A 26,106-nucleotide genomic window follows, 5' to 3' on the forward strand; every position below is an offset into this window, starting at 1 on the left:
TTATTGTCGGTTACATTTCAAAGCCGCACCAAAACCGGAAAAGGAGGGGCTAAAGGGGTGTTTTGCTAATGGCTAGCTTCGGGAGGCTAACTCTGCTTCTTATTCTGATCTTTCTGATATAAACACACTCTGTTTGCCTTTCATTATTTTAATAATAAACCGAGACATGAACGGGAGTACGAATCCGCTGCTGGACAAAGAGGAGCATGTTCTGAAGCTCGGGGAGAGCTTTGAGAAGCGGCCCAAATCCTCCTTTCATACTATCAGATGTGAGTGGAAAAACAACAACAACAACACTGTTTAATGAACTGTTGTTTTTTAGTTATCCCGCTGGCATGAACAGGGAGGATGTTACATAATATGGCCAATTAGGGGGAGACGAAAATGAAGTAATTTGCATAACCCCCCATCGTCACACCCACTAACGACACAGCATGTTAAGTGGGCGTACTGCTGATGACCAACTTCTTGTGTGGTAAAAGTACATTTTTAGAAACGAAGGGCACACGTGTTGTTTTCTGACATATTCATATCATTACCTCCTGTTCAAAAGTAGCTGGGAATGCACTTTAGCCAGAACAATGTGGTGTGAAAGTGTATTTACCGCATGAATAAGGACTAGTTTCACTCAGAAACCAGAATATTCACTCAGTGCTTTTAGCTCTTGTGAGTGACTTCTTTTACTTTCTTGGGAGGTTTTGTCAGCTTTCTGCTCCATATGATGGTCATTGTCCGTTTTTTCAGATGACTTCAAACCAGCATCTATCGACACGAGCTGTGAGGGAGAGCTGCAAGTTGGGAAAGGAGAGGAAGTTACCATCACGTTACCTCACATCCCAGTAAGGCTGTCGGTCAATTTGTTTACCCGTGCTTCTGTGAAGAAAACACAAACCCAAACAAATCCACCAGACAGTTAATTGCAGTACAGCTGACGAGGAGCTACTGTGTGTTGTGAGAAATCCCCAAACAATGCAGACAAGATTCTTCTTTTCTTAATTAAAAGGTTGCTGTTTGCCAAACCTCTCAATGTTAGCTTCTGCTGACCTCCAGAGGGGAAGTTTACACGGTGTCGTCGCCTCCAATGCTCTTATTTTTGTTATTAATCCTTCTGTTCGTGTCCATTTTGTCATCTTAGAGAGACTGTTTCCCATGTTTTACTGAGTGTGAGGTTTCTTCTCTCTTTGAACATTGTTTTTTTAGTCTTTTAAGTTTAGTTTTTACCTTGATTGTTTTTATCATTGGAGAAGATTCTAAAAAAACAACAAAGGGGAAAGTGGCAGCTCCTAAACTACCTGCCAGGTGAGGCTATAATGGTTATTTACAGAATAGAAGGAGGTCAAGGCCATCTGGCTGTGTGACATCCGGGGCAGACTCTGAATAGAGTTTAGTTTTGAAAAACAGGTCAGTGATCTAGACACTTTTAATCAATGCTGGTACTACGAGGACATTGTCTGTTCCCTAATCAACGACGCATTGCATTTTGCACACGTGTTATTGGATAGTTTCTGTTTATTCTTCTGAGTAAATTCTGAGGATCTTTTGCACATTCAAGCAATTGGAAAATCCGTGTTCACTTCTGATAAACCCCTGAGGTGGAGAAAGCTGAGATATTCACATCGTTGCGCTTCTTCCAGGGCTCCACGCCTCCCATGACGGTGTTCAAAGGGAACAAGCGGCCGTACCAGAAGGACTGCGTGCTCATCATCAACCACGACACCGGGGAGTTCGTGCTGGAGAAGCTGAGCAGCAGCATCCAGGTCAAGAAGACCAGGTGAGAGGTTAAAGGTCATTCATCACAGGAGGAGAAATCTGTTATTGATCTCAGACCCCTCTAATTATCCCCCTATCATTTTATACAAAACCTTATTACCAAACTGTTTGTTGTCAGTGCATTTTGTGAGATATCTTTTGCTCCAACTTTTGCGCGTGTGATTATTTCCACGCTGAATTCAGGGCTTATGTAGCACATATATAACCAATAATATTACATTTAAATACATTTAAAAACAGTTATAAGAAAGCCAAGAGTGTACAAATCAAAACCAGCTTCAGTAAAATAAGAGTAAAGGTTACGGTGCAGGGAAACACTTTTAATAAAAAGAAACGGTAAAAATCAAAGTCTTCAGCCTCGATTTCAAAAAGTGAAAGTTGACGTTTTCTGGGAGTTTTGTTCTGTTCGAGATGAATGAGCCAGGATAGATCCAGACAGATTCAGAAGAAGTCCTGAAGGACTTACTGTGTGTGTGTGTGTGTGTGTGTGTGTGTGTGTGTGTGTGTGTGTGTGTGTGTGTGTTTCAGGGCGGAGGGCAGCAGTAAGATCCAGGCACGGATCGAGCAGCAGTCGGTCCGGTCCAGCCAGCCCACCGCTCAGTTTCGGGCCCCTACCAAGCCCGGGGCCGGGGCCAAGACCTCCCCTTCTCCCTCTAAAGATAACCCGTCCCCGGAGCCTCAGCTGGACGACATCAAGAGAGGTGAGGAGGTCCAGCCACGAGCGCGACGCAGCCATGATCATTACACGTGGAACATAGCGTATACTGTGTTCGGTTACATGTTGCATTATATCACATTTAGCTGAAGCTTTTATCCGAAACCACATATTTTGAGCGTTTGAATTGCAAATCTTGCGGCGTTAAGCGGGTGAACAGATGATGAATAAGGATATAACATGTTCTGAGTGTGACCCTGCTGCCCCCCTGCTGTCCCCCTGCAGAGCTGCGTGCCGAGGTGGAGGTGATCGAGCAGATGAGCAGCAGCGGCAGCAGCAGCTCCTCGGACTCGGCCAGCGCGTCGGCCAGCGGAGACGACAGCAGCGACGGAGAGCATGACGCCCCTCCCCGACCGCTCAGCCAGACCTCCCCTGGCCGCCCCCCCACGGCCAACGGAGGACAGCAGGGCAGCAACCAGCTCATGAACACACTCCGTGAGTCTCTCGAGGTCACTTCTCCGTGGTCTCCGTGTCTTTTAGAATTAATTTCTTAACTGGTATACAAGACTTACACTGGTTAGGTACTCTCTATTGTCTCATGTCGTCAACATAAATACTTACACATATTCATAAATGTTTGCCTTTAAAATAATCCAAAAGTCCCCCAAAATGTGGGAAAAAACACACTTCAAAAAAACCCAGTAGACAGCAGAAAACATTTTAAACCCAACTTTGAATTATTAATATCCTCCTTCAATTGTTTTTTATTTTGCAATGTTTTATTTATTCATGTTCTTAAATGTCTTTCCACATGAAAACACACATGGTCAGTGTTCAGGTTGGAGAGTTATTTATTTATATCCGTTTATCTATTTTTATTTATGTAATTATGGCAGAAAACTCGCCAATAACACTTTTCTTTTCACAGGAAACGACCTTCAGCTCAGCGAGTCGGGCAGCGACAGTGATGACGACTAAACTCTCTTCCTCTCCACACACACACACACACACACACACACTCCTCTCCACTGGTTCCTTTGCTGTGACAGCTCCCAGCGGTGTATCTGTATGTTTTATTTTTTATTTTCGTATATCCTTAAAGCTGGTCGGCCAGAGTGTATTTTTTATTAGAAGTATATTTTATTTTGTATAGCGAGACAGAGAAACTTTTACCCGGGCGGTTTAGAAGATTATATATGAGAGTGCACTTACGTATTTTCTGTACTCAGAGCAGCTACTTTTATCTACATGTATGGTCTGTTTCCTGTTGGGTTTGTCTGTCGGGGAGTCGGTGACCACTCCCTCACCTCGTCTGTGTTTAATCTGAGAAGGCTGTGGGAAGCTTCTCTACTTCTATGTCATGTTTTTATTGTTGTGAAAAAATGCAGAACTTCCTGTGCATCAGCAACAGGTCGATGGAAAACCAATCTATTAAGTGACTGTATAGTATTCTAGACGTCATTACAGAGACCTTAATTAACTTTGAGTTAATTGCTCTTATGGAATGATTTCACAGGACTTGATTATGTTGTTTACTGACATGACCTTTTATTACCTGAAAAACAGTGAAGCTGCAGGTGTTTATCTGCATGTTGGGATTCTTTCTGACCACTAGGGGGCAGCCAGGACCTTCACACTGACAGATCTGATCTGTATAAGCTTTTAATGTTTGCTAATGGTTAGCAAGCAGTTGAATGTAAAGAATCCACCAAATCCAAACAGAATATCCTGCTACAGTTTTTGATTGAGCTTCAGGAACTCAAACCCTAAACATGTGGTGTGTTTGTAGCCGGAGAATATAAAAAATAAGCTAAAAGGGGATAAATATTCCAGTCAAGCTGCAAAATTGTCTCAGATAAGTGTTACCTGATGAAAAGGTCCTCAGCAACGTGTGAACAACACCATCCATCAAACAGAGACGGAGACGAAGATCAGTCCTGTGTGCATTAAGTTCCACCTTAATGGTCCTTTTGCAACGTCCCAGTGTAACCAGTTACAGTATGAAACGTACTCTACTATTATTCGTCAAAGCCTATGCTGACAACGCTCTAAAACCTTTAACTACTCACCGTCACAGCCGTTTTACTCAAATTACTGACTTTAAAAGTAATCAAATGCTATTTATCTGTTAAAGCTAATCAAAGTAAGGTCTTCATTTTAGAAAACCTGAAAAACACACCTGAGATCAAATTATACACGATTACATCGAGAATAAAATGCATTGTTTCACTTTTTTTTTTTAAATCAGTTTTCAATCAAACAGACCACACCTTATTTTTAGATCCCACATTTCCATACGATATTAAAGGATCACTCCATGCCTCACAGTGTCTCAGTGAAGGTGAACGTGTTGTTTTGTGAAAAAGCCAAAGAGTGAAAGCTGCCCCTCATCGTGTCGGTGTCTAATCCTCTTCATTCTGCTTTCATTAAAACCTGTCTCTTGATGCGAGGTCAGGGAAAATCTGCAGGAGACGCGTGGTGCTGACTGTACGGTAAACCAATGCAACAACAACCTGCACAGAAACACTATCATTCATTTTATTGGGCTTTCATTGATCCTGTCAGGAAATGTAGGAGTTATAACCGGTCTTAAGGTTAGTGGAATGTTCCTTCTAGTTAATGCGATAATTAATGTGTGGACAGAGTCCTGATCGACAGAAATTGAGAAATTGTCTCTCGTTTTTCTACGAGGGAGGAGAGGTAACCATCACAAAGTTACTGTTCATCATGGGACATTCACCATGAGCTGTATGGTTTGCTATATCAGCCACTGAGGCACACTTCAGTCTCTGAATTCACTTCAGACACACCTCTGCTGTTGAACGTTCTGTTGTCATGTTGTTTTTGGAGTGCTACGTTTATGTGTTTGTAAAAACCTGAAGTGTATTAAACATTGTGTAAATTCATTTTAGTCTGCTTTGCTCTTTATGTGAGGATTGGGTTTATCTGTCGTGCATCAACGCTCTGTTCACACCTGGAATCCAATCACTCCTAGTCCAGCTGCCAGCCCATTTAGCATGAGTTGTGACACAACCCATGCAGACAGTAGTTCAAAAATGGCTTGGCCAGAGTGGTTTGGGGGGTTATTGAGGATGTTGAATCCATTTCTGGCATTTTCAGGGGCTGATTTAGATAAATATTTGGTCCATTTTGAAGTTTTAGGGGACAAATATTGCTTATTTATTTGAAAAACAATTGTCCACAGTTGAGGTAATAATCGTCATCTTGTCCACCCCCTGCATCTAGGCAACTGTGCACACATGGTAAAGTGGTAAATGGCTCAACTTACCCCTTGACGTGGATCAATTTACCCCTTAGATGGGGCAAGTTAAGTTACAAGAAGTCCCATCTTCATGGCTCTTTGTGAAAGATGCATTATTATCCTTTTGATTGACTGAAGACATCCTGAATAAAGGTTGTTGTCACTTGACTTCTATCTCATTCTCCTTGCCTAGAAGACAACTGGCTCATCTTACCCCACTCTCCCCTACAATAACTGTGTTTTCAGCTTGTGTTTTCTGCTTCTAGCTTCTATTTCTTGTAGAAACACTTTGAATTGTTGTCCAGAGTCATTGGAATAAATACCAGGTAACCACAACGTCTGAATTTTACATCCCCGGGACTTTGTTGCATGTCATAATCATCTTTCTCCTCACGATTCCTGCCCCGAAAAATGCTTTCAATGCAACATTTTCAACTTGAAACTGGTGCTTAAAACTCTGAAATCATTTCCACAATACGGATACGTCTACGCAACCCGTCATGAGAGGTTGCATGACTGTAGGTTGCAATCAGTTCAAGTGAAGAGTGTTTTTCCAACCTCTTAGATGTTAAATACAAATCCTTATGGATGCTTGAAAGGTTAGGAACTGTGTTGCTCAAAAAAAAAGCATGTGGTCAAAAAAACAGGTTGAAAATGAAACAATTTAGGTCAGGGAAACCTGAGGAAATCATGTCCAAAGTAAAACGAACGCCTTCAGATCTCCAGATGTCTCCAGGTTCCTTTCGGGAGTCTGAACCGGCGTCGGCTCGTTTCTCCTCCACATATTAAACGGTACAACACGGAGGAGAGTAAAGACAGCAGTCAGAAGTGAACTTCGGTAAAAGATTATATTGCTGGTCTTAAATAATCATCATCAAGTGAAACATATGCTCTGCTAAACACCTTCAGTTTGGTACGAGCCACAACGACCTGTACACGTGGCTTATTATTAATACAGTACTTTTTCCCTGCGATGGTGCAACGAGTCACATTTCAAACAGTAACACAAACAAATACATAAATAGCTTTTGTTTCCCTTTAAAAATCATTATTATACTCGTGATTCTGGCTCTTGCTACGACATGTCATCTTAACCGATATATAAATTAACATCAACAACAAAAAATAATAATATTAATAATAATTAGAACAATAATAATAATATAAAAGCTGTGTCTTTCATATACATCTGGTTAGCTTGCAGGATGAAATGATGGAGCGGCGATGCACCTCCTTATTCCCACCGCAGGTTCCTCACCTCTGGAGAGTTTGTGAGGGAAAACGTGGGCGCCATGTTGGCTCGAGCACGAGTCCAGTGGCCCACATGGTTTCCTGAGGGTTCGTGGCGGCGTGGACAAACGTCCCTCCGAAGCTGGAGGACGTAAAACCTCCAGAAATGTGGGAGGGTCTCAGTTCTTCGGGGGAGAGAACTGGCATCAAGACAGTACGAGTTCTTCACCAAATGGTGTCCCTCTAACGTCTCATCAGACACATCTGGACCCTGAGTACCTTTCTCTGCTTCTTCGGCCCCTGTCTCTATAAACTGACCTTCCCCCCCTCGGCCACCGTCTCTCCGGGGTCACAGGGGTCACCGGCCGGGGCAGGACGTGGGTTTGATGCAGCGTCCCTGGAACAGCACCAGGTTGGCGGGGCAGTGGCAGCCGGCCACGCAGGGCTTGTGGCACGGGCCGATCTCGTTCCAGTTGTCGCAGGTTTTGGTGCAGCCGGGGCCGCAGGTGTCGTACACGGCGCCGTGCTTACACTGCGTTGCTGCGGGGGGGGGGGGGGGGGAGACAAATACATCTTCTAATTAGCTTTTTATTTAAAGGTCTTTTATTTTTATGTCTTGATAGGGTTTTATCGGTGTCATAGAGCGGTGCAGAGAGGACGTATTTTTGTAGCCATTTGTTAACAACCATCGTTTTTTAGACACATAAACATCTCCAGTGGGGGGGGGGGGGAGGGGGGGGGGTCACTGCTGATGTGTTTAATGTTGTAGAACAAAACCTGATCCGTCTGTTAAACTTGTGTCAACCACAGGCCTTATTTCGAGCTATTTTCTAAAATCCTATGGAGAATCCCACTGACTCTGAGATGAGGGAACCGGAAGTGGACATGCTAACCCACTTCCGGGATTTAGGACTCATTCCTGCATCGCTCTATTTATTAATAATCTAAGGGTCGGGCTCGCTGTGACTCACCCATGCAGGCGGTGTCGGCCTTCCAGACGACGGGCGCCCCCTCCCTCTCGCAGGCCCGGCTGTAGGCGATGAAGGACTCACAGTAACAGTTTTTATGCACCGGACACTCACACATGTCCGTCACACACGACCTGCAGAGAGCAGCGCGACGGATTAAACACTTTATCGGACATTGGGGGGGTTATATGTGTTTTAAAGAGATGTAACGCATTTCTGTAGAATGATTACATATTGGTCTAGAGGCCTGCACTGTGAACCCGGAAATGTTGAGGACCCCAAAGATTTATGATAGAAATGTATAGTATGTGTCTTCAGCTCATAGAAACTGCCAGAAGCTAACCTGCCTAGTTGGGCCATTTACTCAATTTGCATTACTTTACATTTAAGCCCATTTAGACAATAGTAAACAAATGGAGAACTTTGGAGGATGCTGAACCCATTTCAGATATGTTATTCTTCTTTATTCTAACTGTGCAAATTGTCCAACATATGCAAGTTGTGGACCCTTACTTTACATTTATCAAATGAAACGTTGGTGTATTCAACATTTCCGGGGCTCGGGGTTGACCAACAGATTAAATATGGACACTGTATTTACAATCAACTGCCTCTGTGCTCTGACCTGTAGAATGGGGCGAAGTCGACCACACGGTGGCACTTCTGGAACTCCCACAGCTTTATCTTCTGGCACTCCCGATGAGCGCGGAACTTGACCTTGACGCTGCCGGGACACAGGAATGAGGTGGGCCGGCGAGCAGGGGGGCTGCTGGGAGCAAACCTCATTTCCCTCCACCCGCCATGACTCGGCAAACTCGTCCACGTCGAACTTGAACTGTCCGTCGCCCCCCATGGTGTCATCGCGCTTGTGGCCGTTGTAGTTTCCGCAGAGGCCACAGAGGCGTCCGCGCAGGTGGGGGGCCGCGACCACCTCTACGAAACTGTCACCGTCCCACGTGATCTCCAGACCTGCAGGGGGGGAGGAGGAGGGAAACAAAGGTTACGACTCAAGATGTGGCTTTTCCAACAGTAGGGTCTTTCAACACGGCAGGCTCTTCCATCGGTAGGCTCTTCCAACAGCAGGCAGGCTTTTCCAACAGTAGGGTCTTCCAACAGCAGGCAGGCTCTTCCTACAGGGAAGGCTCTTCCATCAGTAGGCTTTTCAACAGTAGGCTCTTCCAGCAGAGTAGGCTCTTCCAACAGTAGGGTCTTTCAACAGGGCAGGCTCTTCCAACAGCAGGCTCTTCCAACAGCAGGCAGGCTCTTCCAACACGGCATGGCTCTTCCATCAGTAGGCTTTTCCAACAGTAGGCTCTTCCAACAGTAAGCGCTTCCAACAGGACAAGCTCTTCGAGCAGGGCAGGTTCTTCCATCAGTAGGCTCTTCCAACAGTAGGCTCTTCCAACAGCAGGCTCTTCCAGCAGTAGGCTCTTCCAACAGTAGGCTCTTCCAACAGTAGGCTCTTCCAGCAGTAGGCTCTTCCAGCAGGAGGCTCTTCCATCAGGGCAGGCTCTTCCATCCGGGCAGGCTCTTCCAACAGTAGGTTCTTCCAACAGCAAGCTCATCCAATAGCAGGCAGGCTCTTCCAGCAGTAGGCTCTTCCAACAGTAGGCTCTTCCATCAGGACAGGCTCTTCCATCCGGGCAGGCTCTTCCAACAGTAGGCTCTTCCAACAGCAATCTCTTCCAATAGCAGGCAGGCTCTTCCAGCAGGGCAGGCTCTTCCAACAGTAAGCTCTTCCAACAGTAGGCTCTTCCAACAGTAGGCTCTCCCATCAGGGAAGGCTCTTCCATCCGGGCAGGCTCTGCCAACAGTAAGCTCTTCCAACAGTAGGCTCTTCCAACAGTAGGCTCTCCCATCAGGGAAGGCTCTTCCATCCGGGCAGGCTCTTCCAACAGTAGGCTCTTCCAACAGCAATCTCTTCCAATAGCAGGCAGGCTCTTCCAGCAGGGCAGGCTCTTCCAACAGTAAGCACTTCCAACAGTAGGCTCTTCCAACAGTAGGCTCTTCCATCAGGAAGGCTCTTCCAACAGTGCAACATACAATCTACGACTAAAAGAGCAGAAATCATTGCCAGAAGGCTGTGTGCTGACCTGCGATGGTGGTGAGTTTGAGCAGGTATCCGTCAAGGTCGATGTGGACCCCGGGGCCGTGGTAGGGCAGCGCGATGCGGGTCCCGTTCCTCCGGACCGTCAGGTGCTGGTGGAGGCCGAGCACCAGCCCGCCCAGCCGGATCTCCACTGACTGAGTCCAGGAGAAGGAGCGTGTCCGCCGGGCGTCGTTCTTCACCAACACCTGGGGAACAGAGAGAGAGAGAGACAGAATACACGTCAAACTCCTTTCATACTTTGGTTTGGAGATTTAAATGAAGAAGGACCCTTTAAGATATCAGATTTTCAGTACGCAATGACAAAAAAAACTCACTCTTTGTGTTATATTACTAAGTATCAAAACAAAAGCAAATATTTGGGGAAATTCACAGTTTTTTTTACAAGATTATTGATATCAGTTCCCCCGTCTTACCATGAAGCTGGAGTCCGAGCTGCTGATGGTGTTCCCCACTGCTCCAGAGGGGGCGCTGCCACAGTCCCGAGTCAGCACGTACTGACAGGTGCCCTGAAAGTTAAAGGTCCTGCCGTCGAAGGTGTTGTAGTGAGGGTCTCCAAACACCGTGCACACACCCGGCTCTGCAGAGGGACGGAGGCGAAGACAGAGGGGAGTTAAGGTGGAGGAAGAACGACCAAAAGAGACAAAGCAATTGCAGAGGAATATTAAAGAGTCCCTTATTCTGCTTTTAAGGGGTTCCCCTTTCCTGTAGTGTGTTATATAGGTTTTGGTGTATGTAAATGGTCTGCAAAGGCAAAAGAAGCGCCTCCACATTGCATGTGATAAACTAAGGGGGCGGGACATCTCTAAATGGTTGACCAATCACAACAGAGCCTGGAGGCATGTCCCTGTAATCTGAAAATGAGCAGAATATGACCCTCTTTTAAGTATAGAAGCAGTGGGACACATAAAGAAATACACTATAGCAGGAGACGTCCAACAATGACCCGGATGTCTGGCAGCCTGCAGCAAAAAGATCATTTATGATAAACGGAGAAATATGGGGCACTAATGATACTTCTACTGGAGTGGAACTGGGTGAAGTAAAACGTCTACGGTTTATGGAGTCTCTGTACTCCTGAAATGGTTCATTTACAGCCTGTTGACTCTCGCTGCAGGTCGCAGACCAAAACCAAAGTGAAACGACCCGAGTGCAAACCACAGTCTGCCCTGACGTTCATGGGAAACGCTCAGCTGAAGATTCAGAGGCAGAGATTTGTTTTCATTCTCTTTAGATTTTGCTTTCCTATATATCCCTCAAAATCAATAATCAATACTTCCTCCAAACACTGGACTATGGTGACTTGTGATACATCTGCAGAAGAAGAGGCTGGAGGGTGGAGAAGGACTTACTCACTTTCAGTGCAGACGGGACAGCAGCCGGTCCGGTTCAGGATCTTATTCTGCAGGAGAAGACACAGACAGGGTTAGAAACTCTCAGAGGGACGACACTCTGTCAGAGAAGAGGGAGAAAATATTTGACAGAATGATCGGCGAGAAACATCACAGACACAACAAATGGGAAGAAAACTGACACTTAAGAAGACATATCTGAAGACTTTGCACAGGATTCTGATTAAGATGCTCATTAAGCTTGCCCTCACAATTCACACAATTGTCGGGTTTTATATATTTTTAATTGTAGCTTTTATTTAGTTTTTAGGAATTTCTACTGTACAGTTTCTTTGAGTTTGAGAAAAGGCATTATTATTTTACTAAACTTACTCAAACGGTCTGTAACCTCACATAGCTCCAGCGGCTGTGACAGTTTCTACCTTATTGTAAGCAGTGAGGAAGACTCAGAGGAACCTACGTCTACTTCCAGGGTTAGGAGAACGTTTTTGGCTCGACTAGATCATTTTAAGTTTGCAACGAAATAACAAACGACAACAAAAAACAAACACATGCATCCATTCAAGCACTAACAACCTCAAAAACACTTGACCTTTACGCCAAATGTCTGCTTCCTCGGGCAAAAAGTTGATTCTTCTGTGAGTATACATTCAGATTTCACGTGGAACCTGTTTCGGTTTTTCCGCAGGAGGAATCGAGCACACAATACATTTATCTGCCAAGTGGTTTATCAAGTCCAGTCTGCAGCATTTACTTCCATACTGGACAAATCTTACATTATCTTTTCATCTGTCCAGTTTAATTTAGTGACCAAAAAAGCAAGTGAGGTGCAATTCAGCAAATAAACACGACAACCCCTAAATGGTGACAGATAACAGCTGGTAAAATACTTCTGCAGATATCCACGCAGCACACGGTTAAACTGACACATTTTCCCACAGCGTTTTGATGGCCGGTGTAACACACACACACACACACACACACACACACACACACACACACACACACACACACACACACACACACACACACACACACACACACACACACACACACACACACACACACACACACACACACACACACACACACACGGTGCAGCGTTTGTTTTCCTGCCGTCAGTCAAATAGACGGGACATGAAAGATTGAAACGGAAGAAAAGTTCCCAATCTGACGAGTTCACAGTCAAACCAGGACGACCGCAGAGACACCGATACTCCAACCGCTGAACTCTGTCAGTGTAACAGGAACCTCTGCGTGTGTGTGTGTGTGTGTGTGTGTGTGTGTACAGTATGTTTCAACTTCCATCAGAAGTGCCGATCAGAGGACTCTTTCACACACTTAGTTTTTGTTGCCTCAGGGAAGCCCTTCATTTGCACAAACACACACTCTTTTCCCCCCTGTCTTTCTCTTACACACACACACACACACACACACACACACACACACAACACACACACACACACACACACACACACACACACACACACACACACACACACACACACACACACACACACACACACACACACACACACACACACACACACACACACACACACACCTGTCATCACCTACAGACGTTCTCTGCACACTCAATACAAACTCCAGAGTTCTAACCTCGGCACAAAGGCCACTCTCTCTCTTTGAAGAGGGCTGCCTTTTGACAAACTGAGGACACACACACACACACACACACACACACACACACACACACACACACACACACACACACACACACACACACACACACACACACACACACACACACACACACACACACACACACAGGTTTTCAGGGGCCTAAATATAGGGAACCTCTTCTTCTGCTGTCACTCAAACGTCACACAGACAAAAGGCTGTTAGGAGACACGCTGTCTCCAAAGGGACGCACACACTCTGCCGACCTGCTGCTGACCGCAGGCTGACAGCATGGGAGTGTGTGTGTCTGTGTGTGTGTGTGTCTGAGGTGGACTGTGGGGACTATTCACAGCCATGATAACTTTGGACAGGTGTGTGAGTTTGCATGCTGTGACCTCCAGTCCAGGTACAACATCATATGCACCTATCTGCTTCCCGAGCCAACGACACACAGTTTGTTTCTGCCGTAATAAATCAACAGCTGGTAGTGTAGTGTCCTTCCCTCTGAGACAGACCCCAGCCCGGACCACCTGCCTCTCCCTGCAGTCGCCCGGTCTAACCACCACAGCAGGTGAAGGCTTGCTGTAACCGCTGGAAGCCTGTGAACTTGGACTCACGCCGACGCCGGCTCTGACTGCGCGAGCGGTAGCGAGCGGACGGTATGCGAGGAATCCACTCCATCACCCGCCGGCCGACAGACAACCCCCGAGCGACCCCTGCGACAGGTGAACGCAGCGCTAAACCTTCCTGTTGCCAGAAGTTCCTGAACGCCACGCCTCAGCTGCTCATAAGATCACTAATGTGGTGAGGATAGACCGTAGACTGTGTATAAAGGAAAGATCTGGAGAAGTACTGGGAAGTGTGGCAAGACACCGATCCCGTGAAGAAAAGGGGATCTACCCTAATCCTCAATCTGCCAAACCTGTATCAGATAGATCTGACATATCTCCTAATAACAAGTATCAAATGTAGACTGAAAGGGAAGCTGATTTTAATTTATAGAGAAGGAAAGTGACAGGTTCGATACCTGACCGTGTGTCTTTTGGCAGGACACTCATCCCCTGCAGGAAAGTTGATCTAACTTCTATCATAAATCTGCCATAAATGCATCAGACAGATCTGACATATCGCCTAATAACAAGTATCAAATGAGTCCAAGTTGAAAATGTCTGGATTTTAAATGAGAAAATCCGCCGGTAAATCAGGCTGTTGTCACCACTTTGAGGCGCTTTTCTACGGGAAGTGAACGGCAGAAGTTTCCAGAGCAATTGCTACTGATCTATGGCAGAGGAGCAATATAACTCTTCCTGAAAAGTCCTGGGAAGTGTATCCCCTGCATGAAAGAGGATCTAGCTTTTATCATAAATCTGCCAGAAAAGATCAGATCTGTCATATCTCCTCATAACAAGATCTAAATTGCACAGGAAAGGAAAACTAACTCTGAAAACTAACTCTGGAAACATGATTTGAGAGTGTAAATCTGAGAGTAAATCAGGCTAGCTTCGTCATTTTGATGCCTGTTTTTGCATGGTGAGTGAATGCAGCACAGACCTTCCTCCTGCAGAAGTTCCCAGAGCGTTGGACAGCGAACCCCACGCTTCAGTTGTCGTAAGATCACAGAATTTCTACAAATCTTTTGCAGAGGACAAACAGTTTCAAAACCAAGTGTGTGTCTTCTGCGAAACGCTGATACCTGCATGAACGTGGATCCAAATTCATCACAAATCTGCCATAAATGCATCAGAAAGACCGGTGGTATCGGCTGATAACAAGTATCAAATCGATCCTAAGGAAAATATAACTCTGGAAAGAGGAAACGGTGAGATCTGAGTGAGTAAACCTGTCAGTAACTCACTGTTTCGGCCTTCTAGAAGTTCCCAGAGCGTTAGACAGTGAACGCCAACCTTCAGCTGCTCGTAAGATCACTCATTCTGTAAAAAGGCGATCTTATACGATATGGAAAAACTTCATCGTTATAGAGAAGTAATGTTCAATCGAGAGACATGATCCCCTGCATGAAAGGGGATCTAACTTCTGTTACAACACTGACATTAATGTATCCGATACATCTGTCATACCTCCTGAATTTCACACAGAAAGGGGAAGCATATCTCGGGGAATATGAACAATTTGAGCGAGTAACTCCTCGTCCATTGGAGGCGTTGTGCATGTGAAGTGAACATGATGGCGTTAGTCATGGGCAGTAAAGGGTGAGACAGAGAGAGGAAAGCAGATAAAGTGGACTGACAGAGAAAGGGTGGAGGCAGGTTGATGTAAAATGTGTAAACGGAACGTAGGAGTGTGATTGGCCGACGGGCCTGTCACTCACCGAGGGGCAGCTGGTTATTGGTACACACTGTTTGGGCCGACACTCGATGCTTCCTTTGACGCAGGCACACAGAGTGCAGTTGACGGAGGACCACATGTCTCCTTCCTGCGGGATGGAAACACACCACCATCAGGACACATCCAACCACACACCTTTAACTCATCCATTATCCAATCATTCCACGAGCTGCTCACCCTGTAGATCTTGTTGCGGACCCTGCAGTACTTCACCTCCTCCACCTTCACATAGCACAAGCACCCGTCACAGCAGTGCTCGCCCTGGCAGCTCCCGGGCCGAGAGCACCGCTTGTTGCACACCACCGTTGAGTCCTGAGAGGAATAAAAACAGACTCAGCTGTAGGACAGAAGAACAGGTAAAGGGACTCCCTGATGGTCTGATGGAGGTGCAGACCGTTACCTTGCAGGTGCAGGTGGTGCAGTTGTCGTGTGAGAAGGACGTGCCGTTCTCAAAGACTTCACTGTGGAACAGGCAGCTTCCCGAGTACAGATCGAACACCTTCCTCTGACCTGACGGAGGAGGAGAGAGGAGAGAGTCAGATATCACGAAAACAAGTCATTTATTTTTCTTTTAAAGGTGTTTTTTTGTTTAGCTTGCACAAGTATAAGCTTTACGTTTTGGTTTCAGCCGTTGTTATTCGAGAGTGCATTCAGAATTTTGAAGGGTGCAAGTCAATGTAAAGTCAATTGAAGAAGACGAACAGCTCAAACGTAAAATAATGGTAGACCATGTGCTTAATGTCTGCAGATTTCATTCCAAAACAGCAGCTTAAACACTGTTTTCTTTAATAATTAAGGTAAAAAAAATACAGTGTTTGGATAACTGACGGGTGTCAGATGGCAGGTTGTGGTGAGGCACTGATGACCAAGATGTCAGTCTCAAACCACACAACACACAAGCACCTTAACAATGAAAACAAGCCAACAGAAAATGCACTTTATTACCACATGAAAAGGGTTTAAATAAAACAGAACAAAGCCTGCATTAGCTTATCGACAGGCAAAAATAAATAGCACATAAATCTGCCCGGATACAGGAAGTGTTTTCAATCCAACGGGGTTTCAGAGTGCTCCAAATCCTCCTCAATCAGTCAAAAGATGATAACGTTTCAAAAGGGACTGAAGACCAGAGTCTCTGGTTGATAATATCTGTTAAATTACAGTGTGCATTAAATCAAAGACTCCCCCAAGAAAAGAGCATCCTCTCACCCTGATAGGCCAAGAGTTAATGCATCGACCTGCTCTCAATTACTAATGAGGAGCCAACAGGTGATCGGAATAACCTCCAAACAAAGAGGCAATCAGCTTAAATGATTCCAGACACTATGTGGAAATCAGTTTTGAAAACATCGGCTTGGTGTCGACGCGTTAGGCTCCTGTGGAGGTTTAACAGGTGGTTAAGGACAGGTGAGAGAGGAGGTTGAGGGTCCTTACCGAGACATCTGGGGCAGCACTGTCCGGGGAGGGTGTGGCTGAGGTGGGCGGGGCATGAGAGGACAGGACACACCTCCCTCATGCAGAGAGTCCGCCCTCCCTGGAGGAAAAACATTATTCAAAAGTAACTAACATGTGATCATCCTCCTGCAGGATTTCTCTTGGGCACAAAGGTAGCATTAAGGTGCTGTCATCCCATCCAAGTTTAAGCATCATCATTTAGTTCATATTTGGGAAAAAATAGCAGAAACAATTGTAATTCCTTCTAAATGCGTGACTTTATTACATGTATGATGGAAGTGAAACATTAAAAGCACCTTATATTTTTACTATAGTCACAAAGTGTTCAATGCTATAGAAGTCTTCAGAAACTTCAGTTTGTGAGCTTCAAAATGCGTGGTCTAAATTTAACAGTGTTGTCCTATATATTCTTTATGTCATTGCTGACAAACGGAAGGAAATACCAATATAATACATTCTTTGCACAATGTAAAGTCAATGGACGGTCAGTTTATCAGCAGGGTACAGAAAATACACGATTTATGCACAATATGTATGTGTCATCAGAGCAAACTGTGTGTGTGTGTGTGTGTGTGTGTGTGTGTGTGTGTGTGTGTGTGTGTGTTTATGTGTTAATGAGCCTGCAGGTCTCCACAACTAGGTGCAAACACATTAATTAATGTGTTTATGGACGTACCTGTGGGGTGTGTTTGTCTAACGGGAGAGTAAGGGGTGAGGAGGGGGAGGGAGGAAGAGGAGGAAATTAATTAGGAAGCGGATGTTGTTCCAACCAAGAGTTGTATGACTCCCAGGAGACGCCAAACTAACTTATTTGGAGAAAAAAGGCGCGACTCACAAAAACTCATACATAGGGTGTGTGTGTGTGTGTGTGTGTGTGTGTGTGTGTGTGTGTGTGTGTGTGTGTGTGTGTGTGTGTGTGTGTGTGTGTGTGTGTGTGTGTACTCACAGTGCAGGTGCATTTGATGCAGGGTTTGCCCTCAGGACTGAACTCCTCCTTCTCTTTGTACAGGCGACCCTCAAAGATGCAACCTGCAGAAAAAGTTACACACACTTTTTTATTTAAATTCCCCAACACTCTGTATCCTCCCTGTACCTCTCACTCCTATCCAGAACCATTTTACAAATAATTGTACTTAATTTGATTCAAGCTTTGAGGTATTTTACTCCCCAGATTCTGTAACTAAATGAAAACGTTTATAATGAATAATTCAAAATATTAGAGGCAAGGAATGCAAAAAATGTCAATTTCTGTAAATAATTAGTTTAATTAATGTCCTGTTTTGAATTAATCCAGTGTGCTGAGGGTCTTAAAGTGAATTCAAACGCATAAATTACACAAAATAAGGAATCAAGACTCGATACTGGGTGAACTTAAGATGAATTTGGCCAAATAATTAAACATAATTCAGGTGTTTTATTTACCTTGATGTAAAAAAGTCAAATAGAAAGTGGTAAACCTGGACTTTATTCATTCAAAATACCTTCTCCTATAGCCAGGAGTCCTTAAAGCCATTAAAAGCTCTATTTCCTTTCAAAGGTGTGTTCCGGTAACGCTGTGTGTGTGAGGGGCTCAGGACTCACTGGGGCAGGTGGGGCAACACTTCTTGGGGTGGATTTTTGGGTTCCTGCAGTGAACGACACACTGAAAGTCCGCCTCAGTGATCACACCTTCCTGTCACAACCAGCAGGGGAACAAAATCTTCAGTTTAGTATTTATCCAAGGCTCTTATGTCCTCCTGCTTCCCTAGTCTTTTAATGTTTCCTCAGCTCCTTGCTTCCTTTCCTTGTTCCTTCCCTTTTCCTTTCTGTCTTTACTTCATATAATACATAGTTTGACCTTTTCCTTAACCCTTTCTTTATGTGTTTTTCCCTCCTGCGTATTTGCTTTCTTCCATCCTTCATTTTCTTACTTGGCTACCCTCTCGTCTCCTGTTTCCTTTCCCTTTCTTTTTCTTCCTTCCTTCCTTGATTTTTAAAATCTCTTGCACCCTCTTTTGTTGTCTCTTACTTCTCCGCCTCTTTCCTTTCAATGTGTGTTCCTTCCTTCCTTCCTTCCTTCCTTCCTTCCTTCCTTCCTTCCTTCCTTCCTTCCTTCCTTCCTTCCTTCCTTCCTTTCTCCCTTTCGTTAATACCTTTGTCCTTCCTCCGCCTTTATCTCTACCTTCGTGTAACAACAGTACTTTCACTCACACACACACACACACACACACACACACACACACACACACACACACACACACACACACACACACACACACACACACACACACACACACACACACACACACACACACACACTCACCTGGCAGCGTCTGGTGATGCAGGGTTTGGTGGAGGTGGTCCAGGACACAGAGCTGTTGTAGGATCGCCCGTCCAACATACAACCTGAGAGAAGAAGAGAGAGAAACAGTCATACGTTATTCATTTTATGATTGTTCACACAACGCAAAACACAGAATTAGAGTCCGACTCTTCAGAGCTCCGTAAAACATGTACAAATCTAAATTCACCTTTAAAGTTTCAAACATGACTTTCAATTGAGACATCTAAGTATACTATAGCTGATGATTGCTCATTGTGTGCGGCTCAAACTGAAATTGCAGAGTTAAATGATGTAAAATCCAAATCCAAGTTGTGGTAACTTGATGAGATTGGCTTTGTTGCCACCCTCTCGTTCTCACGTTACATGCCCGGACAGATCAGACCGCTCAGCTCGGCACTGAATGAGAAGCCTATTCATTTCGTCCCATTTACAGTCAGTGGGCTCGGATCAATGTGAATGAAACCTGATCACAAACATCGATCTGCTTTCCTCACAGGAAACCAGAGGAGGACGTCCAGTAGAAATATAAAAAGATGAGATTAGATGGCAGGAGGTCCCGCAGAGACCCATTCCTCTTCATACAGTCAGCCCTCAGTAACACAGATTCATCTTCCGTCAATAGATGAGATCTTTAACTTCTTATAAATAAACTCTAGAAATGTAGAGGTTTGGTGGGCTTTAAACTGCACTTCATAGAGCTTTTTCTATAGGATTAGTGTGTGTATATACATTTTGGGGGGATTTTTGTAGGATGTATTCATTTAATAGGAATTGTACAAACAAGTTCTTTCAAAGGGTAGGTGGAATAATACATTGCTGAAGTTTGACATTATTTAGAAAGAAAGGACTTGTTTTGTGTATTTATCACTTTAAACAAATGTGTTGGTCGTTGAGAATGACCAAAATAAACTTCAAGTGATTGTACATTTTTTAATAATATGACGTTTTTTATTATTTATTTCGAATACAATAACTAAATCCTCCTACAAATATAAAGTGGTTTATTAAGACCCTATAAAATGCAATTTGTCCCCAATAAAGTGACCCAGTCTCTCTTTAAGTGTGTATGATTTCATGAAAGTGAAAAAGCAGAGATGTGAAATGTTGGAGTCGGGGGTCCTAAACCCGGTCACGGCGACCACAAGTCGACCACACAACCGTAAACTAACACGGGCTGTCATGGCGACGAGGGGCTTTCCATGTCCGAGAGGAGCTCGTTAGCCGCCTCTTGACGAAGTGCTGCATCGTAAAACCGAACCACAAACAAAAGTGCCGCACCCTGCTCTGAGCTAGGTGTGTGTTCGTGTGTGTGTGTGTTATTATTTTAAGAAGACACATCCTCCAAAGTCCAAACTTTTTAGTGTCACCTAATGTGTTTAGCATCTGTTAGCATGTTTAGCATTTTGATTTAGCATCCTGATTATAGAGTAGAGAGGATGTTTACTACCTGTGTGTGTGTGTGTGTGTGTGTGTGTGTGTGTGTGTGTGTGTGTGTGTGTGTGTGTGTGTGTGTGTGTGTGTGTGTGTGTGTGTGTGTGTGTGTGTGTGTTATATTTATAGAGAAGGCACTAGCTTTGATAGCTCCAATAGACCAGAAACCTCCTCCAAAGTTCTAACGTTTTTAGCATTTTAAGCATCTGTTAGCATGCTTAGCATTTGTAGCAACATGGAAGTGACGTAACACCTACTTTTTAACTTGTGTGGACATCAGTGGAAAGACAATTGTGATATAGTCTAGGACTGATCAGCTGAGGTCAGATGACTGTTTTCTCACAAACCTGTGAATATTACAGTTTTGTTGTTTTGTTTACTCTGGCTTTGTGTCTCACCTTTACATCTCTCACAGCAGGCGCCGGTCTGTTTCACCACCAGAGCACAATCCTCCGAAACCAGAGGACACTTTTCCTGCTTACAGTCCGCCTTACCCTCCTGTAGAGAGGAGGAAGAGGAGGAGGAAGGAGAGAGGAAGAGGTAAGTGAGTTTATTTTCATGGATTCTCATTGTTAAAAACACACTTTTTTCATCTGTTTTTGTTCAGTTTGAGTTGTTCTTCTCTTGGTCTTTTTACTTTTCATAGTTGGAAGTTAAAACCAATTCAATCCTGCTCCTTACATATCCAATAAAAAATCTAAAATCATATATATGGTTATTTATTTTGTGTGTGGAGTAAGACATAACCTATTTTTTTGCATTTTACTTACAGTTAGCAACCCAATGACATGTTTCCCTTTATGCCTCCTGAAGTACTTTAACATCTTTATGAATAATTAAATAAGAATCCTGAGAAATGAGTTTAACCCTCAACATTTCATCAACTGCTCAACAGGACTGTATGTGATGTTGGATCAGGCAACGCCAACAAAAGGAGTGTTTTTTTTCTGAAACCAACTCCAGCTTGATGGTGGAACTTCATAACAAAAGAGTTTCATGGTCACACATTCAATATTTCTGGACTTTGTCCCCACTTGAGCAGCAATGCCAGATAAAAACTCACTAAACTAGGACTTGTAATGTTTCCATGCCAGCAGATAAACCAGTCTGCTATCAAAACCCGACACGGACGTTTGCAGTGTGTGTTTCTGGAGTAAAAATGACCCAATGTTCACAGTTTTAGCTGTGAATTTTCTCACCAAGTCCACAACCCTCCTGTCACCTTCAGACACTCCGCCTGCAGTGTGGGACTGCGCCTGTTTAATCCGCTCCACTTTCACACCCAGCTTTTATTGCTGACTTTATCCACATGCTGTGTGTGTGTGTGTGTGTGTGTGTGTGTGTGTGTGTGTGTGTGTGTGTGTGTGTGTGTGTGTGTGTGTGTGTGTGTGTGTGTGTGTGTGTGTTTTATTTTACACACTGCGAGGGTTTATAAAGTGCAAGCTGGCGGGTCCCGTGGCCCTGCGGCTCTAACGAGGACGGATCAAAGGGAGGGCGAAAAATAAATCGGGGTGGTTTAATATAGCAGCAGCAGCAGCTCCAACTAAACCCCAACCACACTGAGGACATGAAGTCATGGAGGGAGGGGAGGGGAAGAGAGGAGAAAGTTAAATAAGCGGTTAGATAAAAGACAGAAAAGGGACTCAATCTGCTTAGATTCTCCCAGAAACATATGGGACACTTTTATGGTAAAATAAGCTAGAGGCAATATTCTGCAAAAGTGAAATGTGGCGATAGCCTGGGGGAAGTTGTTTCAGGCTATAAGCCCGATTTGGGTATTATAATTGGTAATTTGCAAATGTCATTTGTCCTACATTTATGGGCTTAACCAAACCACCGTCCGACCACAGCACCAGGATCCCTCTCACTCACTTTAAAAATAAAACGGGGGGGGGGGGGATGCAGACCACAGAGGTGAGAGTCTGGTCAAACAGCAGAGCGACAGGCTGGAAAATGTTTGGAAGTAGAGCCTTAACGAAGATCATATGTGTTCATCCTTGAGCAATTGGAGCTGTAGGAAGATATCTGAAGGAAGAGATTTAATCTTCCTTTAAAGTGACTAAAATAAAAAGCAACAGACACTGTGTATTTTTTGTGTGCCTATAATGCTACCAACTTTCTGAATAATTATGCTTTAGATCAGCGTTTCTCAAAGTGTGGGCGCGGAGGTAGTGCAGGTGGGGCGCATGGAATCAGAAGGAAATAGCTTTTTTTTTTTGGTCATTCCTTTCTGTTTTGCCGATAAAGCTCACTCACAATGGATTCTGTAATTGTCCTAAACATGTGAAAAGAACATTAGATAGGAAACCAGCAACAAAACAAAAAAAAGCTTGCCTGGAACCATAGTGCGAATAATAGGCTGGACTTCGGCATGTTAATTGCGGCGGAATAATGACAACAGAACAACAGGGCAGCAGACGTGTGTAGGCTATATCGTTTAAGGTTCAAAATGGACAAGTTTGTTACAAGGGCAACAAAAGTTGGCGATTCGGCGACAACAGAGAAAGAGAAGACAGACGGGCCAAACCAATCGAAATGCCAACCAAAGAGAAAGTATGATGAAGCGTATCTTGCTTTAGGATTCACTGTAGCTGAGGTGGGTGATGAGGAGCGACCCGTGTGTGTTCTTTCTGTGTCTTCGACAACTGGCAGCAGACAGTATGAGGCCAAACAAATGGTGCAGACACTTGGAGACATCACACCCAACTCACGTTGATAAACCCATCATTTGTTTTCAACGAAAACTCACCGAATACCGTCAGCAGGAAACGCGAATGGTGAAAGCTGCGTCAGTGAATAGTACAGCACAAATGGCATCATACAGAGTCGCATATAGAGTTGCCCAGTGCAAGAAACCACACACGATAGCTGAGCAACTTATTCTCCCCGCTGCCGTTGACATGGTGTCAATTATGCTTGATGAGAAAAGCGCTGCGAAGTTAAAAACCATCCCCCTGTCAAACGACACAGTTGCAAGACGAATTTGCGACATTTCCAATGACATTGAAGCACAACTCACGGAAAAACTGAAAGAAATCGTTTTGCAATACAAATGGACGAAGCCACAGACAGCAGTAAAACATGTGTTCATTTCTTATGTCCGCTTTGTAAATTCAGTCACCTCTCTCCTTACTGTCGATTCCTTTTACAGGGATATCTGCACAATTCATTAACTCAAAAACACCAGAGTGTCCTTTCTAATATACAACATTGATTGGTTTAAATAGTGTACAATGCTTTTGTTTTGGATGGCCAAAGACACTACACTACCCACAATGCTCGGCTGTCGTGGTAAAAGCGGTGCCTTTGCTAAATCTGACGCAGTCGCAATTCTTCAGAATCAAGGTAACCGCATGGGTAAGAGAGTTATAGGAAATACGATACACTTAGACACGAATAATAAGAGTTATTATTATTATTTCATCATCGCAAATGTTGTTTCTGGGGTAGAGTAACTCAATTATACAGGATGTAATCCAAATATCACAAAGTAACGTACTTAAATAGTACTCCCCGTGAGCTAGCTACCAAAATAAAGTTGAACTTTGAACTGCTGTTACTAAATGTTGTTAACCATGTCAAGATGACATAATGTGGTCTGTGAGAACTGACCAAATTATACCTGAGGAAGAGGCCTAATAGCCAAGAGTGGTTTCTGTCATAAAAATGATTACTTTAGAAAATGTTTAAGCTTCAATCCATGCCTGCAGAATTTAAAGATCAAGGATACATATTTGTATTAAAAATGGCTAATATGAACAAATAATGGTGGTGATACATTATTAATAATTAGTGTTATTTCTAATACTTTGCATTCATCTTTTCTTATTATTATTAATACTTTTATAATTGTTGTACGTTACTTATTTAAATGACTGGTAACAGTGATTTTGCTGTGTGACAACAGTCTTAATAATAAGCATCAATGAAAATGATTTCATGGCAGCCATCATGTCATGGAAATATAGTCTTACTAGTCTCCCTTCAAATACAATTTGATTAAATTGATTCTTGGTTATTAGCCAAGTAGGGAAGTTGTAAACAACAGCATTTATACTGGTGTTGTTTGTTTAGTTTTGAGTTTCTAAATTCTGTTGTTTTCTCTCTACAGATCCTGCAATTTGTTCTACTAAAAACAACCCCTGGTTTTTCCAAAACAAAACAACCCAAAGGCACTTTTAAGAGCCAAGTCTGTCTTGTTAAACTGTCCTTGTGTTGTACTGTCTCTTCTTGTCTCTCTCTTTCTTTCTCTGTCTAACTCTGTTGCCAGTCTTTCTTTTGTGTCTCTGTCTTCGCTATAATGAGTGATTCTGAACTCCAGGATCTCCTGAGAAGCGCAGATGAGCTGGTTGAGCAGAAAGAGTTCAGGGATGACCTACAAAGTGCTGATGATTTGTGTCAGAAAGCGGAAGCAGCAAAAGCATCAACAGCAGCCACAGCATCAACAGCATCAACAGCATCAACAGCATCAACAGCAGCCCAGCAGTGCCTCTGGTGCGCTGGAAGAAGAGAGATATGAGGGAAACTTGATCTTTGCAAGACCACGGTCAACCAGGAATGAGTCCAATCAGGGTCAGTATAAGATATATATTTCTATTCACTTTCATCTATTAAATCAATGAAAACATAACTCTTTGTAAGGGTCAAGTAGCAGAATTGAATGGTATAAATGAAAAGTGTTTTTTATGATACAGCTGGCTGCAGTGGGAACACTCAACCCCCTGCTGATGCTCCTGACCCTGACTGTGATCTGGACTTTGCTCCAGCTATCGCTCCCAAGACTGTTGGTATGTACTTTTTTTGGTCTGGTTAGCCCGAAACACATATTCAAATATAGCCATCTACCGATTTGATCAAATATGAAAGTCAGCCGAATTAATATTGATACTGCAAGGACTCGTATTGTGTGAAGAGAAATTAAACATGTTGTTTAGTTAAGGTTATAGGCTATTTATGATCCACGTCATGCATCCAGTTACCTTGTAGGAGTCCTGGTTTATCCAAGTCTTCAATTAGGGCTCGATACATCAAGAACTATGGCAAATGTGTAATATAGTGCAGCCGAACCATTTATTACAATGCATTTATGTGATGGCAAGAAAAGCAAGCACAGGCGGAATAAAGTATGAAAGCTTTGTTTTCCCTGCAGTATCAACGTAGAGAAGCGCTGCCACTCAAACATCCAATCACAAAGCTTGTTGACTAATCACGAGGTTAGTCCGACACAGGGGGATGCGGTGCTTCCCTGGGCGTCCGATACCGCCGCGGATGGGAATACATTGCAATCAGTTGAAAGCTCTTTGGGTCAGTTTATGAAGCTGAAGGAGACCTAGTGTGTCAGAACTGCGCTCAAAAGGACTCTGACCAAGCGGCCCTCTTTGACGCAAAGGGAGTGAGACCGTGTTGATAAAGGAAGTACAGCACGGTCACATGACTTCACCTCACCACCGCTAAGCTGAAGGCGGCTAATGTTGGGCGTGATGACGTTGAGTCTTCTCATTAACACACTTGTTAGCATCCGCCATGTAGAATAGATGGGATTTGGGTTGAATCAACACAAAAGAAA

The 26,106-nt window shown here is 44.0% G+C and overlaps 2 protein-coding genes across 2 annotated transcripts in view; one reads left to right on the forward strand and one right to left on the reverse strand.

Moving 5' to 3' along the window:
* Positions 1-34: 34 nt before the first annotated feature.
* On the forward strand, positions 35-5,331 carry eaf1 (ELL associated factor 1). Its single transcript, XM_063880151.1, has 6 exons — positions 35-269; positions 745-839; positions 1,635-1,771; positions 2,299-2,471; positions 2,711-2,920; positions 3,354-5,331. The coding sequence occupies exons 1-6, from the start codon at positions 167-169 to the stop codon at positions 3,401-3,403; spliced, it is 768 nt and encodes a 255-aa protein (XP_063736221.1). The 5' UTR covers positions 35-166; the 3' UTR covers positions 3,404-5,331.
* Positions 5,332-6,516: 1,185 nt separating this feature from the next.
* bmper (BMP binding endothelial regulator) overlaps positions 6,517-26,106 on the reverse strand; it is a 33,829-nt gene continuing 14,239 nt past the window's right edge. Inside the window, 15 exon segments of the mRNA XM_063880056.1 lie at positions 6,517-7,457; positions 7,889-8,019; positions 8,511-8,647; positions 8,649-8,854; positions 9,979-10,180; positions 10,409-10,572; positions 11,349-11,394; positions 15,315-15,419; positions 15,509-15,643; positions 15,732-15,841; positions 16,766-16,865; positions 17,733-17,815; positions 18,368-18,458; positions 19,089-19,171; positions 20,939-21,038. Of these exon segments, the coding sequence (XP_063736126.1) occupies positions 7,276-7,457; positions 7,889-8,019; positions 8,511-8,647; positions 8,649-8,854; positions 9,979-10,180; positions 10,409-10,572; positions 11,349-11,394; positions 15,315-15,419; positions 15,509-15,643; positions 15,732-15,841; positions 16,766-16,865; positions 17,733-17,815; positions 18,368-18,458; positions 19,089-19,171; positions 20,939-21,038 (1,875 nt within the window). The 3' untranslated portion in view covers positions 6,517-7,275.

Source organism: Eleginops maclovinus, chromosome 3, assembly GCF_036324505.1.
Source record: "Eleginops maclovinus isolate JMC-PN-2008 ecotype Puerto Natales chromosome 3, JC_Emac_rtc_rv5, whole genome shotgun sequence".
In the NCBI taxonomy this organism is placed as follows: domain Eukaryota; kingdom Metazoa; phylum Chordata; class Actinopteri; order Perciformes; family Eleginopidae; genus Eleginops; species Eleginops maclovinus.

What these genes read in the sequence shown, in the direction of transcription:
- eaf1 (XM_063880151.1), top strand. Translation starts at nt 167, where the DNA reads ATGAACGGGAGTACGAATCCGCTGCTGGACAAAGAGGAGCATGTTCTG. An exon ending in CTCCTTTCATACTATCAGAT is followed by an intron (nt 270 to 744) that starts GTGAGTGGAAAA and finishes CCGTTTTTTCAG; the next exon opens with ATGACTTCAAACCAGCATCT. An exon ending in CCAGCTCATGAACACACTCC is followed by an intron (nt 2,921 to 3,353) that starts GTGAGTCTCTCG and finishes TTCTTTTCACAG; the next exon opens with GAAACGACCTTCAGCTCAGC.